At 34.2% G+C, this 17,145-nt stretch overlaps 2 protein-coding genes across 2 annotated transcripts in view; both read left to right on the forward strand.

The window, feature by feature from the left end:
• On the forward strand, nucleotides 3,601-8,503 carry LOC105161283 (C-Myc-binding protein homolog). The gene is made up of 5 exons (XM_011078926.2): nucleotides 3,601-3,754; nucleotides 6,256-6,328; nucleotides 6,511-6,559; nucleotides 6,901-7,024; nucleotides 8,076-8,503. Exons 1-5 carry the CDS (start codon nucleotides 3,752-3,754, stop codon nucleotides 8,148-8,150), a joined length of 324 nt encoding a protein of 107 aa, XP_011077228.1. The 5' UTR covers nucleotides 3,601-3,751; the 3' UTR covers nucleotides 8,151-8,503.
• LOC105161284 (protein RDM16-like) overlaps nucleotides 11,153-17,145 on the forward strand; it is a 7,032-nt gene continuing 1,039 nt past the window's right edge. Inside the window, 7 exon segments of the mRNA XM_011078927.2 lie at nucleotides 11,153-11,676; nucleotides 14,143-14,427; nucleotides 14,623-15,087; nucleotides 15,254-15,448; nucleotides 15,533-15,693; nucleotides 17,044-17,141; nucleotides 17,144-17,145. The exon segment at nucleotides 17,144-17,145 is cut by the window's right edge and continues 1,039 nt beyond it. Coding sequence (XP_011077229.1) covers nucleotides 11,230-11,676; nucleotides 14,143-14,427; nucleotides 14,623-15,087; nucleotides 15,254-15,448; nucleotides 15,533-15,693; nucleotides 17,044-17,141; nucleotides 17,144-17,145 — 1,653 coding nt within the window. The 5' untranslated portion in view covers nucleotides 11,153-11,229.

A 17,145-nucleotide genomic window follows, 5' to 3' on the forward strand; every position in this document is an offset into this window, starting at 1 on the left:
GTTTTTACGGAAAAACTAAGTCAAAAATTTACAGTGAGAGTCGTGTTGTAACAACTCTAGGTAGGAAATTGCAAACTAACATAATTGTAGAATATTTCTGCTTGCCTTGTATAAATTTTACGTCTCATTTTCTATGTGCACCGATACTAAGCAACTTTTTTCATAATAAGACTGTTCAATCTATCGGTATTGCACTCTACAGTTGAACATCTCGAGAAACACGTAGAAGTCTTTAGAAACTAGAGCTTAAATCTCGGATGAGAGGGATAGCTCTAGAATGAAGATTGTTGGTGTTGTTAATATCGAGTAAATTCAAATATTTTTACTACAAAAATATATATCTTGAGACTTTCACCTATACACAGAGTCGAGTGGGCGGTGGCAGCATGCATGTAATGCAATCCAATGTTCACTCTAGTCTCCATAACACTTCAAACACAACTTGGATATTGAACTTAATATAAGGAGTTTTTATTTTTACAATAAACTTCCAATATGAGGTACAAAAAAAGTGTAAAACACTCACCCCCATGTACATTTTACATACACATCAAAGCCCAACATTTTCCCATCGTATTCCAATTCAGGACAAAAGCAACTTCTCTCAATTTCTCAAAATTGGGATAATTACAGTGTTAGTCCTCATACATTCCCACTAATTTATTTTCAGTCCCTAAACATATTAAAGTTCTATTTTAGTCCTTCACTTTCTAAAATATTAACAGTTTCGGTCCTTAGGCCTAATTGATGATCATTTTGCCCTTTCAAATAGAACATATAGTCCAATTATCTACTCTTTGTGCTCATGATCAAACCCAACATGCTTCCAAAAATAAAATTAAACCTCCGTAAATTTGTACCTTGCTTTGACCGTATTGTTCTCGGGTATTCCAAATCCTTGATTTTACGGACTTTCTTCAACCAGACGTTTCGCAGTTACTTGACTCTTTTAGCAACAAATAAATTGTTCAACCTATCTACCAAAAAATTTATTTAAGTCTCTATATTGGAGTACTTTTACGCCATATGGTATGAAATAAAATAGGATTGTGCTAACTTTTGTTGAATGAGCCAAGTACCTGCAAACCATCTGTTGTTGTAGTGTGGCTGGAGAAAGTCTGTAAAATCGATGACTTGGAATACCCAGGAACAAGATGGTCAAACCAAGGTATGAATTTATAGAGGCTTAATTTTATTTTTGGAAGCATGTTGGGCCTAATCGTAAGCATAGAGAATAAATAATTAGACTATATTTTTTATTGAAAGAGCAAAATGGTCATTAATTAGGCCTAAATATCAAAACTGTTAATATTTTAGAAGTTGAAGGACTAAAATAGAATTTCAATATATTTAAGGATTAAAAACAAATTAGTGGCAATGTATGAGAACTAAAATTGTAATCAGCCCCTCAAAATCCAATTTATAGATTAACATGTAACTGGATCCATATTTTAGATCATTTTGTTGTTACAAATTAGCACCATATTATGTCAGTTCCAACAAAATATTTCCCCTTTGCATATAAACAATATTGCACATTTTTAATATACGATTGAGTGGAGGAGAGAAGAGGAAGAACTTATTATAGAGGAGAGAAGAGGAAGAACTTATTATAGATGATTATACACAAAAAAAAGAAAAAAAAGTATAATGAAGGTCTTCTTGTATTAGGATATTGCCACGCCTTTTTGAAATAAATCTGTTGCGAAATACCAAATTTGAAATAATACGTTCCAGTTGTTATATATGGGTTTCAACAGAAATAATCCATTATAAAATTCGTTGCAAATCAATGGTGGTTCAATAATTAATGGTCTACAGTTGTAATCCATTGCAAAAATGTCAGCAGGTTTGCCATGAACACATGTAATTTGCAAAACTCGTTGCAAAATAATTAAACGCTTCTGCAGCAGACACTAAGCAACAAAAATCATTGCAACGCAAATAATATTTTCAACGAAAAAGTTCCGTTACATAGGGCGTGGCAATATTGCAACATACGATGTTCCTAGCAAAGAGGATTCGAGTAGGCCGTTGCAAAATCCATTCTGACGAAATGCATAACTTTGCACCGTACAAAATTCTTAGCAAAATAGTTAAATGAATTTGCAACGGACACTAAATAACAAAAATTGTTGCAATGCAATCAATATCTGTCATGAAAATATTTTGTTGTAAGGATCGTGACAATATTACAACACACGATATTCATGAAAAAGAGAATCCCAGTGGGCCGTTGCAACAAATTGCATAACTTTACAATGACCTACTTTTTGTTGCAATATCCATGGCAACAAATATAATAGAAAAATGCGCAATGTTGTGACAAATTCGTTTTGTTGCAAATTTGCAACCAAAACCTCCCTTGCCACGATTTTTGCAATGACTTGCAACGACAGTGGATCATTCTAAAGTTGACCAAATTATGCATCGGATCTTTACAACGGATTGTCCCTTACAAAAATTTATTGATTTTTGTCACAAATTTCACCACAAAATTCAAAAAATTAAATATCAGTCAAAATCGTGGCAAAATATGTTGTATATTCGCAATGGAAATGTCCTTTGCAAAACTTCGTTGCTATACTTTTTTTTTTTTTTGTAGTGATAGAAAAATATAACCTAAGTTGTCATGATTAATTAATGATAATATATATATATATGATATCATTCAAATTTACTTATTATGTGTCAATGAATAATCATACTACTTACTAATGAGAGAGCTATTTAATTAAATCTCAAGTTTTTTTTATTAGTATTCAATAATTTAATAATATAATAACAAATATTTGTAAAACGTCAACTATGAAATATACTAATTAAAATGATTTTTTTAAATAATATATCTAATTTTATTTACAGAGACAAAATATATTTTTCTCAATTAAGTGTGTTTGAAAGTATTATTCCCAACTTTTATCTATTTTTAATATTACTTACTTTTATACTGCCACAATTTTCAATCTTTTTAATAAAGATCAATTATTTAAAAATAAAAATTTTCAGAAATACTTCCATAATTAACTTATTACCAAGATTTTCTCCTTAACAAATAGTAGATATATAAAGCAAATAAAATCACATGAGAAACACATAATCAATAGTCAAAGGCCTAACTCGTCCTATGATCTTAGAGGTTATCGGTTCAGACCACACCTTATGCGTGGGATGTTGTGTCTACTAAATAATAGTAAGTATGATTGTAATTAGGAGTGAATATCGGGTAGAGTAATGAAAGTTTGGATAGTTTAGGTCGGGTACCCGAACTTTCAGATAGCTAATATAACCCTGACTCAAACATAAAAAGACACATAATATTTATTTTTTTTCCTTTTAATAAAAGTTCGGATACTCCATCGGGTAGTTCGAATACTCCATCGGGTAGTTCGGATAGAGGATTCCTACGCAAACACCGACTCAATTTTTTGAAAAAGAAACCGGACCCGATCGAACTGAATTAGGACCAAAACGCCTACCCCTATTTATAATCAATTTGTTTTAATTAATAATAATTTATCACTCTCGCTTAAAAAAAAAAAAAAAACAACACATAGTCAAATAAAGCTTAGTTTTCACCACCACTCCTTTTTTTACACTCCTGCGGAAATAAAGAAGCAAGGGGTGGAAACTAGTAAATAGTAATACTAAAACATGCCTCGAATTCCCCTCTCTCTCTCACACAGACACACACTCCAGGAAAAGAGGAACGCACAGGTTCTGAAGACTTGGCTGATGCTATCCGACCAAAATGGTATATTTGCAGTCCCCTTTAGCTTTTGTTCGCTTCGCATTGCGTAGTACAATAATGGAAACGTCGCTGAGCTATTTTTCCTCGAATTTGTAGATCTGGTTTTATGAATTTTAGTCAGTGGCTTATTTATTTGCATAATTGTGAAGAAAGATTTATTGACCTGCAACGTACGCGTTTGAAGATTCAGAGATGCAAATTTAGGTGTGGAACTTTTTGGGTGTCTAAGTTCTACAGTGTGGGTAATTATCTGAGTAGATAAATACATGTAATCATCACATTCTTGATTCTTGGACTCTGGTGTGTGGTGCTAGTAGGAAATTCTGAGACTTGATTTGCCTGCTCTATTTGTTTTGACATGATTCTGGATTGGAGTACTCTTTTGGAGTTTTCTTCTTCATATTGACTGAAACGATTTGGAGGTAGAGTTTGTGGTAGCTCATAAGATAGCATCACTCATATCGGGTCTAAGTTATATTTTCTATTAATTTGGTTTTCGTTACATCAGTAGTTCCTTTTGCTGTTTATACTCTTGGGAACTCGGAAGTTGTGCTTTGATCAGCAACAAGGAGTGTGCATCTAGAAGTAAGTTTCAGATAGATGATTTCCTATAGTTACATGATTTCTGGAACTTCTGTATGAACTATTTGTCACAAATCAAATAGTATGGGGAGAAGCAATACTTTCTTTATAAGCAAAAGCTGTAAGTTCATGCCAATATGCCATGAAATCAATCACGTGAATGGGATAAGAATATGAATCCTAATGAGCCTTGGCGGCCACTGTCAAGAGCACACTAAATATGGGTAGTGTCCTCTATCTGTTGAACTATGGTGCGCCGTTTCTGAATTTATCTGATTAGTATAGCAAGTATCAATGAAGTATACAAGTTGTAGCTGAAAGTGCACAATGCTCAGCATAAGACTGCTACGATTTCTTACCCTTATGATAAATCCTTTATAAATTATGTTGACATTCTCATTCCAAAGCATTGTGAGCACAGTTCTTCTATCCAACTACCCGTGCTCTCTAAATGCAGTATCAGGAGGCAATTAGGAGTCATAACATTGAATGTTCATAGGTTAGGCAACCATTTATCTCAGCAAATTCTGTGTCCAAGTTTCCGCTCTCCTAATCACCCTTGGCTTCATAATGCATTTGCAATAAAAAGAGACATTTCCAATCGTTGCCCAGAAGTTAAAGACTGTATTAATATCTAAATGTTGTTTATGGGTTATTAGTTTTCTTTCTTATGAATCATAATATCCACACAATACTTTTGGTAAATAAAATATATCTTGATCTAGTATCTGAATTGAGCAAATTGAATTATAGAAGTTTGTGAATCCAATTTATGTTTTTTGTACTTCCTTAATGGTCCTTTCATTAAGGACATTTCCTCACGAGGATTTTAAATTTTACCGTACTACAAAAAGTTGGAAATTGCAATGAAATCCCTATTATGTTCCCTGGAACATATAGGAGTCACTGAACTCCAAGTTTTACTTAAGAAGAAAGAAAGAACTAGAACTCTATTGTCTTCTCAATACAGGAAAGAAATAGAGAAGGAAAATATTGTTTGCCGATGTATGATGACTAATTACAGTTTGTTCATGTTATTTCCCATTGTTCTGACTTCTGAGTAATTGGGGTCCTTTTTGGAAGAAAACCCTGAGTCCATCAGTGACAGAAGGTTTGAGTGTGTACATGTGGCTTGATACTGTCTTTTGTTATTTACTACTTCGAATTCTGGACATTTGATCTCTGATGTTGAACTTACATTATTTGTTCATGAAGATAGTGATCTTTTTATATCCTCTCAACCAGTATGCTATCTGACATGACTATGGAGGTTTGGGAGGACACTAAATGCTCTCTGTGTGTAATTTAACTGGCATTTGACTTGAATAAAAATAACTTGATTGCAGGATCGTTTTGCATTTATCACTGCTGATATTTAGTTCCTGATTTGATAGGTCTGTGCCCGTTTCTGTTATTATTTTACATGCTCATTTTATTAACCCTTCTAATAGCACCGACGTATCCTTTAAAACTTTTTAAGTATAAGCATCTGTATCTAAAAACTGAGAGAGACTAGTAAACTAGTAAAGTGAACTACTGCTCAAAGTTGAACTTGGAGACAGAAGTTTCAAGTTTAACAAGTTACCATTTTATGTGCACATTGGAACGGGAGCTGCGACGTAGGATATTTACATATGCATTGATGTTTTCCTGATGACATAAAAGAAATTATCTTATATAGTTTTGAGACCTGAGCCTAAATAAATTCTCCGGCATCTTGAAAGGACCCGAATTTGTCAATGCCAGCAAGGAAGTAAACACTTGCTAGTCATTTGAACATAAGGGTAATAAATTATTTTCTTGCTTGTTGCTAAATGATGTGCTACACATACCCAATTATTTGAGCCCATGTTTAGATAAGGTTTATTTTGCTTTTTCTATTTTCTTTTGCAATGTTGATTCCACAAAATCTCTTCCAATAGGAAAAGGAAGCAAAGAAGGAAGCTTTTAGAAAGTACCTGGAGTCCAGTGGAGTTCTTGATGCTCTGACAAAAGGTTACTTTCATTTTAACCTTAGTTATTGAATTAATATATAAAGAATCTATATCCTCTATGACTTCATTGTGGTAATGTTTTTCCTTTTTTTAATATAGTTCTTAGTTATTGAATTATAGATATTAAGAATCTATATCCTCTATGACTTCTTTGTCGTAATATTTTTCCTTTCTTTAATCTAGTTCTCGTTGCACTATATGAGCAGAACGACAAACCTTCCTCAGCAATTGAGTAAGTACATCTGGAGTAATGCAAAATTATCCTTACTGCATATTTTAAGTTGTTGGTTGTCATCTCAGTATGTTTTTGGTATAATCTAGTGTTCTTCAACTTGATTAGATAAGTGTTATCTGCATGTAGTTTGTGTTCCCAGATTTACTGCACCAATGTTCTATAGATGTTACTGACTGGGATTATCATAAGAGGCAAGAAATTATGACTCAGCGATTTAACAGGAAAAAGTTGAGCGTTCTTTTATTATCATCTTAGTTATCAGACATCTTTTTGCCTTAATTGTACTTCAACCAGGTAGTGAGTGTGAAATGAACACGTATAACTTTTTTATTTAACAGGTTCATCCAGCAAAAGTTAGGAGGTCCAACTCTTGCGGAATATGAAAAGCTGCAAGCTGAAGTTTCAGATTTGCAGATCCGATACAGTGAGCTTTTGGCTGTGCACCAAGACAAATGTCGAGAGGTGTATTCTAACTTAAATTTTTGTTCTGCCATTATTATTGGGATAATTACACTGTCTTCTCATGAGATTTGGTGTAATTGACCTCCTGTGGTTTGGTGCGGGAGGTTACATCTTGTACTCTTGAGGTTTGTTTCCGTGTAACAAATAGATATAACCGCTGGTAAAACTCCTAATTGTTGATAATAGCATGAAAATCCATATTTACATCCGATTGACTTATTATTAACTGATTATAGGTCAAACAAATCCTTTTCAAACTACCCTTATACATGTTCACATGTTAATGCATGTGATAAGGTATATCTTCACCCTTATAAGGGTAGTTTTGGTCGGAAAAGATTTATTTGACCTGCAATAAATCAATAAGTCAATTGGGGGTAAATATAGATTTTTATTCAACTTTGCTGCTAATATCAACGAATTCTGTGAATTTTGACTAAGATAAGGATCTATTTGTTAGTGGAAACAAACCTCAGGGGACTAAATGTAATTTCTCAATTCACAGGGGCCTACTTGTAATTATAACCAACCTCTGGGGAGGGCGGTATAAATTATTATTCTTCCATCTTGTAAGTTCATATCTGATTTAATGATCCCACGAATGGTTGGCACTCTTGACGCTATCGCTGAGGACGAAAAGAGGCTTCTTTCACATCCTTGGAACACCTACACAAATTAACATTCCTAAAGTGCAAATTCCTCGAATAATTGTATTTTGTTGCTCTTATTCACCTCAATGATCTATCGTTTAATGAAGTCACAATCTTCAGGTTCAAAAAATTATGCGTCAAACTAAGAAATGCTTTTCTTTTGTAATTCTAGTCCGGATTTGGAAGTTGTAAAGATTTTGTGATTTGCTTGTGGAGTCATGCACCATAGAGAATCTCAAGTTAATAGAAAATGAGAGAGAGAGAAACTTCTGATTTTGTCTGTGGAATGGAAATTCCCTTCCAGATAGTGTGGATTATTTTGCTATTTATGCAATGAACATGGCTTATTCTTATAGTGCGCCTAACTGTAGCTTCCCTCCTATTCTTGTGTGTTCTTGCAGTACGAGGAACTTAAAAACACCCATATGCAAGAAAAGGAGACTGCTAAGGAGGAGGCTCCTAGTGAAGGACTATGATAGTATGCTAAAGAACCTAATTTCTTGCTACTGAACCTATCTATTTCTTCTGATATTGGTCGAAGATCCTCACTATTTGATATGTTATATCCTGTGCAATCTAGTCTCTTTTCATGCTTTCAGGGGTATAGCTTTAGAACTTTGTCTTCTTGTCTCAATGGTACCCCAAAAATTGATAGTCCCTTCACCCTATCTACTCATTTAGAAACAACCTGGTAAATCAAATCCCCATGGAAGAGTTGAAATGATGGGAGTTTGAGGATTGCTCTATGTAACAATTCCGAATGCTAACATATCAAGAAACATGAATTGTTTGCCAAGACAGTGCTATACTCATACCTTTGAATTTGTAAGATCTTGTCTCTGTTTCTTCTATTTGCTGACATATGAATGCAACTCACATGCTTTAGGAATGATTTTTCTATTAATGGTTTACTTTACTTTCTATTATACATTGCATTTGCTTACACATGAACTATCAGAAGTGAAATGAATGGAACTGAATAACTAAGCACAGTTCTTAGTAATGCTACTTGAGATGGTCCTCTGTAGGCAATCTCAATTCGTTTTTAGACTTCTTGACCAGCTTTGTGTGCTTCTCTTACACTTTGTGACAGCTTTCAATGCTATTAGAATAAGCCTGCTAGGTTTTTGGATTTTGCCTTTTCTGGAAAGAATTTTTCCCATACCAAGGCCATATCCAATACACACTTTTTCTTAATATATTTTCTTTAACATAACAAAAACTAAGTTTCATTTTAGCAACATGTTTTTAGGTGAGAAGTCATATACATTGGATAAGTACAACATCGATCAGAATTCAGGATGTTAAAAGAGGGGCGGTTTTCATAAACAAAAACGCAAAAAGGTTGTGTCGTAATGTTCTTTGCTAACTGGTCAGCTGCCATGTTAACTTCAAAAAACCAGATGAATCTCTTTGAGTTCAGCCAACACCTTCCAACAGGCTCAAAGAAGTTGGGTTAGATTTTTGGGTGGGCGTTCCTCTGCAAATGAGGTTAATGATCAACATCGAGTCAGTTTCTATTATAAGAATGGAAATCCTTTAGGTAATGCAACCGACAGACCATGCCGGAGGCCCCAAACTTCAGCGGTAGAATTAGTATTGACTCCTATGGAAAAGGAGAAACCAGCGTTGAAGGAACCAATATCATCTCGGAAGATACCTTCGCTACCAAAGTATCCCGGCTTAAGAAAAGAACAATCATATATATTAAGATCCAACGCAGTGGAGAGGATCCCATTTTAACATTTCTAGGTGTTTTTGTCAGGATTTCATTTTAACATTTTTATGTGCTTTTGTCTTAGCTGCTTACCTGAAGTACTTTGTATTGAGATTTGAATGATTTGCCATAAATGAAAGACATTTAATGGCCTACTTTCGGACGGGGATCGGTTTTGAGCTTTCTCTCCAACCAAATCCCCTAAATCTCTTCAAATCCATTATTCGATTCTTATATTTTTGATGTGAAGAAGGTGTTTGAAAACTCAAGAAGAGAAGTTTAACTTCGTTCACCAAAGAAAGTGATGTATACTTCCTTCTCATAGCCAGGTCATTGATTTTTCTTGATTTTATAGTGTTTTAGTTCATTCGGGTAGAATTTATGTGTTTTTATAATAGAAGTCGCATGTTTTGTTTACTTTGAGACCCAAACCATCTAATTTGGGTTATTTTTTAAAGTTTTTAAATTTTCTTTTTTTTTTTTTTTTTTTTTTAAGAATGCGTTGTTGAATGAGTGTTTTGTGTTCCATTATTTAGTAAAACAATTGTTTTCCCAATACAATAAAATTTTTTTTTTTTTTTTTTTTTTTTTTTTTAAGAATGCGTTGTTGAATGAGTGTTTTGTGTTCCATTATTTAGTAAAACAATTGTTTTCCCAATATTTCAAAATGTTTTCATGAAATCGTAATTTTCATTTTAAGATTTGTGGTTTGCAGTTTGGATTTTTGTCTAAGAAGGGACAAATTTGGGTTGTTTTTGGGTATTTTTTTAAAGTAGGTGTTTTGTTGATTTTAAATCAATCAAGACCTTAATACACAATGTTATTAGTAATTTTCAGGTCTGTTTTAAAAGCCCGCAAAAAAGCAACCAGACATGTCAGTGGTTGTAACGAAGACATAAGCACTGTATTATAGTAAAATCAATTGGTTTGGATTTTCTATTTATATAGTTAAGTTACAACTAAATTTGTTCAAATATAATGTAACTGTGTGCTAAGAAAAAGAAGTTGGTCATCTCTCTCTAAGTTCACTCAAATTAGTTGCGTGCATTCTGAGAGAGATCAAGAATGCACTATTGAGAAATTACGTTTGTTGAACTTTCATAAGTCAAGAAAAAACATAGATATTACTACCACACAAGATGCCTTGAAACAGTCGAAAGCCTTAGTAATGGCTATCCAAGAACTTCAATTGGAACTAGAATCATTTTTAGGGAGTTCAGTCAAAAGTAGAGTTTGATCTTTTTTATGTCCTTAACAACTATGCTCTTATTTCGATCACGAGACATAATGAATTGTAAATAAGATTTTATACAATTACAATCACTATTCGTTTCAGCTTAATAAGAAAATATTACAATTTCACCAAACAGTACAATCACTATTCGTTTCAGCTTAATAAGAAAATATTACAATTTCACCAAACAGTCAATTTCAAAACAACAATGAATTCTATCTAGGTCCGTGGGGCATTTTATTCCATAAAAATAATAGATAACAAATTAAAATTCAATTTAATTTGCATAAGGGCATTTATGTCAGTTATTGAATGGTATGCGTTATTTGTTAGACGATCATTAACTTGAAGAGGGTATTTGTAATTTTTAAAATAATAAAAAATATTTATAATTATGTCAAATTTCGGGGTAGGTAATTGTAATTTACTCTAAATTAAATTGTTGCCTCTTAGCATTTTCCATTGTGGTTGATTTTCCCGGTCGGGTCGTCTAGTTCTTGGACCGAGCCGCTTCACTGGCATATAGGGAAACCCCAATACACAGTTACCACAATTCTTTGTCCTTTCAATCAATCATTTGAAAGAGAGAAACCCTACGCTAGCCATGGACAAGGAGAATTCGAACCGTAAACGAAGAGAATCCGATTCACATCGAGATAGAGAATCATGTAAGGAGCACCATCACCGCTCCAAGCACGATGACGACCGGCGCAGATCTGACGAACACCACCGCCGTCGGTCCGACTCTAGAACTGATCGAGAGGGAAGCAGGGATCGAGATTCGCGCCGCGAGCGCGAGAGGTCTCATTCGGTGGAGAGAAAGAAGAGAAAAGAAAGGGACGAAAGTGAGGAGAGGAGCGATAAGAGAACTAGGGTTTATGAAGAGAATGGAAGGGAGAAAAGTAGATTTGAGGATGTGAAGGTCAAGGACGATGATAGAGAGAGGAAAGAAGGTGAAGGTTTCGGATCGGAAGGGAAATCTGTAAAGAAGGATGCGAAGTATGAGTCGCGTGATAGTGGGCATCAAAGTAAGGCTGGTTCCGTTGCCAATGTGAGTTCCTATTCCCTGTTTTCCGTCATTGGTTGAAGATTATTAGTTATTTGTTTGCTTAAACAGCGTCAGTTTGTTGCTGGAACATTGATTGATTTCTATCTCAAGAATATTATTTGTGAAGTGACGGTTTAATTTCGTCTATTTGAACCTGCGGACACTTTTCATGGAACATGGGCAATGATTCTTATCTATATTTAAATGGTATTTGCATTTGTATGGAAATGATACAGTGGGTTTTTGAGCCTTGCTTGTCCATGTGTTAGTTAGTGTGGAACTAAATTTTCAACGTGCATATTACTGCTTGGTGTTCGCTTTCGTTGCTTCTTTTGAATGTCTAGTTACTGATTCAAATTATTATGCTGGATAGGATTTATAAATTGAGACTTCGATGTTGGGGGGATGTTTTTTTGGCAGGTCTGAGTTGTTATTCTTGTTGATAAATACTGAGTCTGTTGATATTTTATCACACTGGTGTTTTGCTGCTTGTATTAGATTTGTTTTTGATGTGCTTGTGTATTCTACATTAGATAGACATTTGGTGGCCCAGTAGTTCTGTCATTGAAAAACCGCGATTCTTAGACTCTTTTTCGATTTATGAAACGATCATCATCCTTTCTAAAGATTTGTATCAGACAGTAATTGTCTGCTTATATTGTTGAAATACCAAATTGAAATGTAACATACTCATGCCTAGCAAAAGTAATGGAGAAAATAAATACATCTGGTGGTATTGTTGGCTTACCTGATTCCGCTTGTCAGAGTTGTTCTGCTAATAATCGGAAAAGTAACATGTAATTGTTGCTTGAAGTCCAGATTCTATCATGGCTGCAAGTATGCTACATGATACCTAGGATGCTAAGTGCTGACTAACAGAATTTTGAATTCTTAAACAGTGCTCTTTCTCATTTCTATTTTCAAGTTTTTGCCACTGGTTGACTTTTAACTGAAGAAGGAATTGGATAACCTGCAAGTTGTAAGGATGAGCAATCTCATACACGGAGAGTGGATCCTTTTGGCTTTTGTTAGTCGGAGTGAATCTTATTCTTGCTTAGACTCTGATATCATATATATGATCTCCAAGGTTTTCTTTGATTAGTTGTTTATATAACTTATTTCTTTATTTGGATGGTGTCCACTGTCCATGCCAACTTGTATGTAGGTTTATTATATTAGTTAATTAATTTTCATTAACATTGTCGATTATGGAGTGCTGCATGTTTGCACTTGCACTCATGGAAGATTCATTGATCGAAAACTGAAAACTGGAAAATATGCTGCGGTTAAATTTTGAAGCTTTTAATCTATACCTTCAGTAGATTAATATCATTTAACCTGTAGAGTTAAATCAGATATGCTTATTACTCACTGTAATGATATCTGCAAAGATAAACAGTCTTTGCTAAGATAAAGTAACATGTCAAGATCTAATTAATTAGGAGGTCTGAGTCAATATCAAGTATCAATACCAGGACAATAATGTGACGTGCATGCTAATTTACTGAAAATTAGCTCAAAAGGCTAATCACCCAGACTAGCGTATGAAGCCCATTTGTGTTCCATATAAACTCGCTTTAAGTAATGCTATGCATCTATTTCCCTATCAGATATTTCTTGTGTATTGATTCTCAAGTATTGACTTATATGCAAATAGCCTTGAAACCAAATTCTAAATCATTTGAAAGGTTTATCCAGTGAAATAATTAGGTAGAGGATTGATTCACTTATTCATATTATATAATTCTATGACTTTGCTTTTTCCTAAATTATGTCAGGGAAGTATGTAATGCATGATCTGGATGCTATGTAGCAAAGTTCGTTCATCTTGGTCAAATGAGAAAAAGAAAATCCTGTTACTGCAGGATTTTGGCATGGGTTTGAGTTTGTAGTTAAGCAATCTAACATAGTAAAAAATCTATCCGCTCTGGCTGATACTTATCAGATTTACTTTATGATTTTGTCATATTAGAGATCTGTCATGTGTTGAAACTTTTAATCTAGTTCAAATATTTTTTCTGCATTTGGTATTTTAAACAATACATGTTAACATGCATGTTTCTGAGAATGTTTTGTGACTTCTAGATAGTCCATTTTTCAGAAAACCTTTACTGTCTGTAATCTGTGTATTTCTTCTGACTGATCCTCTCAAAGCTTGGTTTTTATATTTATCATTCTGAGTTTATTTTTGATCATAGAAATTTGTATCCTCTCTGGGCAGCTAGGCGAAAACTTGTATGTCTGTGATGGGTGTCAGTATGATTACCTGATTCTCTTTTTCACCTTTGTTCCGGATCACTTAGAGATTGGAGTTCAGTAAATCTGTTACTGTTTGAACTGTGGTTGCCTTCACATGTCGTGAAATTAAAGATCTATACTCTTTGTGATCTCCAACTCTGAAATATAAGTTCACGTTATAATATATTTGCATTAAGTCTGACTTAAAATGTGGCAATGTTCTGCTTGCAGTCTCTTGCAACTGGACCAGTCAGTACACCATCTAGCATCTCACCTGAGACTTTTGTGGCTCATACCAGTTCTCCTGCTACTAAGGTATCTTCAATTTCCAAGACAAATGAAAATAAGGGAGTTAATATTAACAGATCTCATGAGGTTCCTGGGAAATCCAGTACAGATGGGACAGCTTCCGATGCTGGCAAGACTGGGGGTTTGTCCCTTGATGCTTTAGCAAAAGCTAAGAGAGCTTTACAAATGCAGAAGGAGCTTGCAGAAAGGATGAAGAAGATTCCTTCAGTAAGTTGCTTAAGTTTTGTTTCAATCATGCTTTATCATTATGTCATTTCTGACATGTTCTTTTGTGCTATATATTTGGACAAAGATGATTTGGACAAAGATGATTGCTAACAAGAAATAATGACATGTTATTTTAATTTTTTTCTCGGGGGCCCTTTCTGAAAATTTATGTCTCCTTCCTTTCACCTTGTGTAGTTGAACAGAGATGCTGGCTCAACAAGAGAGGGTAGTCCGCAAGTGGGTGAAAAAGAGGTTGCTAAACTTTCTTCCTCCGGTAAAGGTATAATGCCGGTGCCTCAAGTTACTGCCTCGCTCACTGGTACCTCTGGAGTCACATCAAGCGCACCTACTTTACCTATTGTTACATCAGCTCCTACAATACCCCCACAGAGTGGTATGCCTCATCTGCCTGGGCTCACAGCACAAAAATATGAAGCTGTAAAACGTGCACAGGAGCTTGCTGCCAAAATGGGATTTCGACAGGACCCAGAGTTTGCTCCCCTCATAAATATGTTCCCCGGGCAGATGGCCCCAGACGTCACCATTCAACCGAAGCCTTCGAAAGCACCTGTTCTTCGTTTGGATGCACTAGGCAGGGAAATTGATGAGCATGGTAATGTGGTTAATGTTCCAAAAGTGAACAGCTTGAGTACCCTCAAGGTATACCAAATCTACTACATAACAATAAATATTTTCTGAGATTCTGTTGTTTGTGTTACAGAAAAAGGGGGAAAAATAAAAAGGTATATTGAGCAAGTAGGCTTCATTTGCTTTTTTTCATGTTTTGGTGTTTCACTAATTGTTTTCCTGTTATGTTATCTCATAGGTAAACATCAACAAGCAAAAGAAAGATGCCTTCCAAATTCTTAAACCTGAACTTGATGTGGATCCGGATCAAAATCCCCATTTTGATGCAAGGATGGGAATTGATAAAAATAAGCTATTGAGGCCTAAGCGGATGACTTTCCAGTTTGTTGAGGAGGGCAAGTGGTCAAGAGAGGCAGAAGTCATTAAGTTGAAGGTATTTTTCCCCCCAATTGTTGTGTAAGTTCTTTTACAAACTTAGCGGATCTTGTGTAATTCTTCTGAAAATTGGGTTTTACAGTCTCAATTTGGAGAAGCAAAAGCAAAAGAGCTAAAGGCCAAGCAAGCTCAGCTGGCAAAGGCAAAGGCGGAGCCTGATATAAACCCAAATCTAATAGAAGTAGGGGAGAGGGTGATTACCAAAGAAAAGCCAAAGGAATCAATTCCAGATGTTGAGTGGTGGTAAGTCAACTCTCCAGTTCAACTGGTTTTAAATATTTGGGTTAAATACAGTTAACACCCCTAAAGTATCCACCCCGCATCAGTTGCCCCCCTAAAGTATTAAAACCTCCAAAACCTCCCCACCCTGTACCTTTTAAGTTTAAAAAGTCCATTTCACCCTCAAAAATTGCTTTGTGAAGAAACAAAATAAAGAGATTTTTAAACTGCCAAAATTACCATTTTTGGAATTCTAGTTTTACTTGTTCAACGAGCTCCTTTTTTTTTGTAATCCTAAAGTAATTGTAGCTCATTTTATTTTAGTTTTAAAGTTTTACTTGTTAAATTAAATTAAAAATAAATTTATACGGGCATAAAATCACCTCATTTATATAATTATCATATATATAAATATATAATATAAATATAGTAATTTTATGCACGTATAAATTTATTTTTAACTTGGTTTGACGAATATATATTATATAAATATAGTAATTTTATGCATGTATAAATTTAGTTTTAAATTTATTTGACGAAAAAGTAAAACTATAAAATGAGCTTCAAGTACTTTACGATTACAAAATAAAAAGAGCTTGATACACTAGTGAAACTTGAATTAGACAAATGATGATTTTTTTGAAGGTTTTAATACTTTTAATTGATGTAGGTGGATACTTCAGGGGTGGTAACTATATTTAACCCTAAGTATTTTAAAGAAGTTTTGATTGCATCTTAGTTCTTGAAAGTTCAACGACAATGCTTTGATTTTGAATTTATCGTTTGAAGACAGGTATTTTAAATCCTTAATTTTCCATTGGATTTGTTTGGATAAGATAATTCTATAGTTCTAAGAATTTTGAATCCTTGAACTTTCATTTTCAACTATATTTTCTGTAGTATTGATGGATTTCAAATCCTCTTGACATTGAGTCATTTGTAACCCTTTTCCCAATAGTTCCCTCAAATCTAAATTCTTTCCTCCAAACATAGCCTTACATTTTTCACTACATTTACCCTAGAAGTAAGCGCTTACCGTATGCATTTTTTTGAAATATAAATTTTAGTGAAAAGATATAGGTCCTGTAAGTGTGCTTGTGTATACGTTTGGGTATTTTATGTGTATGCGTTTTGATATATTCATGCTTGTGTACATATCTCATATTTTGTATTTTATATTGCACATATATATATATATTTATATATGCATGTAAAATATATAGAGTGTTTGAGTTTTGAAAATTACAGATATGCCCTCTACTTCTCACCAGTACTTGAAGTAGCTCCCCTCCCTCTCTCTCCTAGCAGTTATTTTTCTTTCTTTACTAGATCTTAGGCAGACATTATTCTGAACAACTTTTCTCGGATTTGAAGGGATGTACCTTTCCTACAATCTGGTACTTATGGTGATATTGTTGATGGTAACATACACGAAGAAATAATTAAGATGGAGAAGATCACCATATATGTGGAACA

This window comes from Sesamum indicum, linkage group LG4, assembly GCF_000512975.1.
Source record: "Sesamum indicum cultivar Zhongzhi No. 13 linkage group LG4, S_indicum_v1.0, whole genome shotgun sequence".
In the NCBI taxonomy this organism is placed as follows: Eukaryota; Viridiplantae; Streptophyta; class Magnoliopsida; order Lamiales; family Pedaliaceae; genus Sesamum; species Sesamum indicum.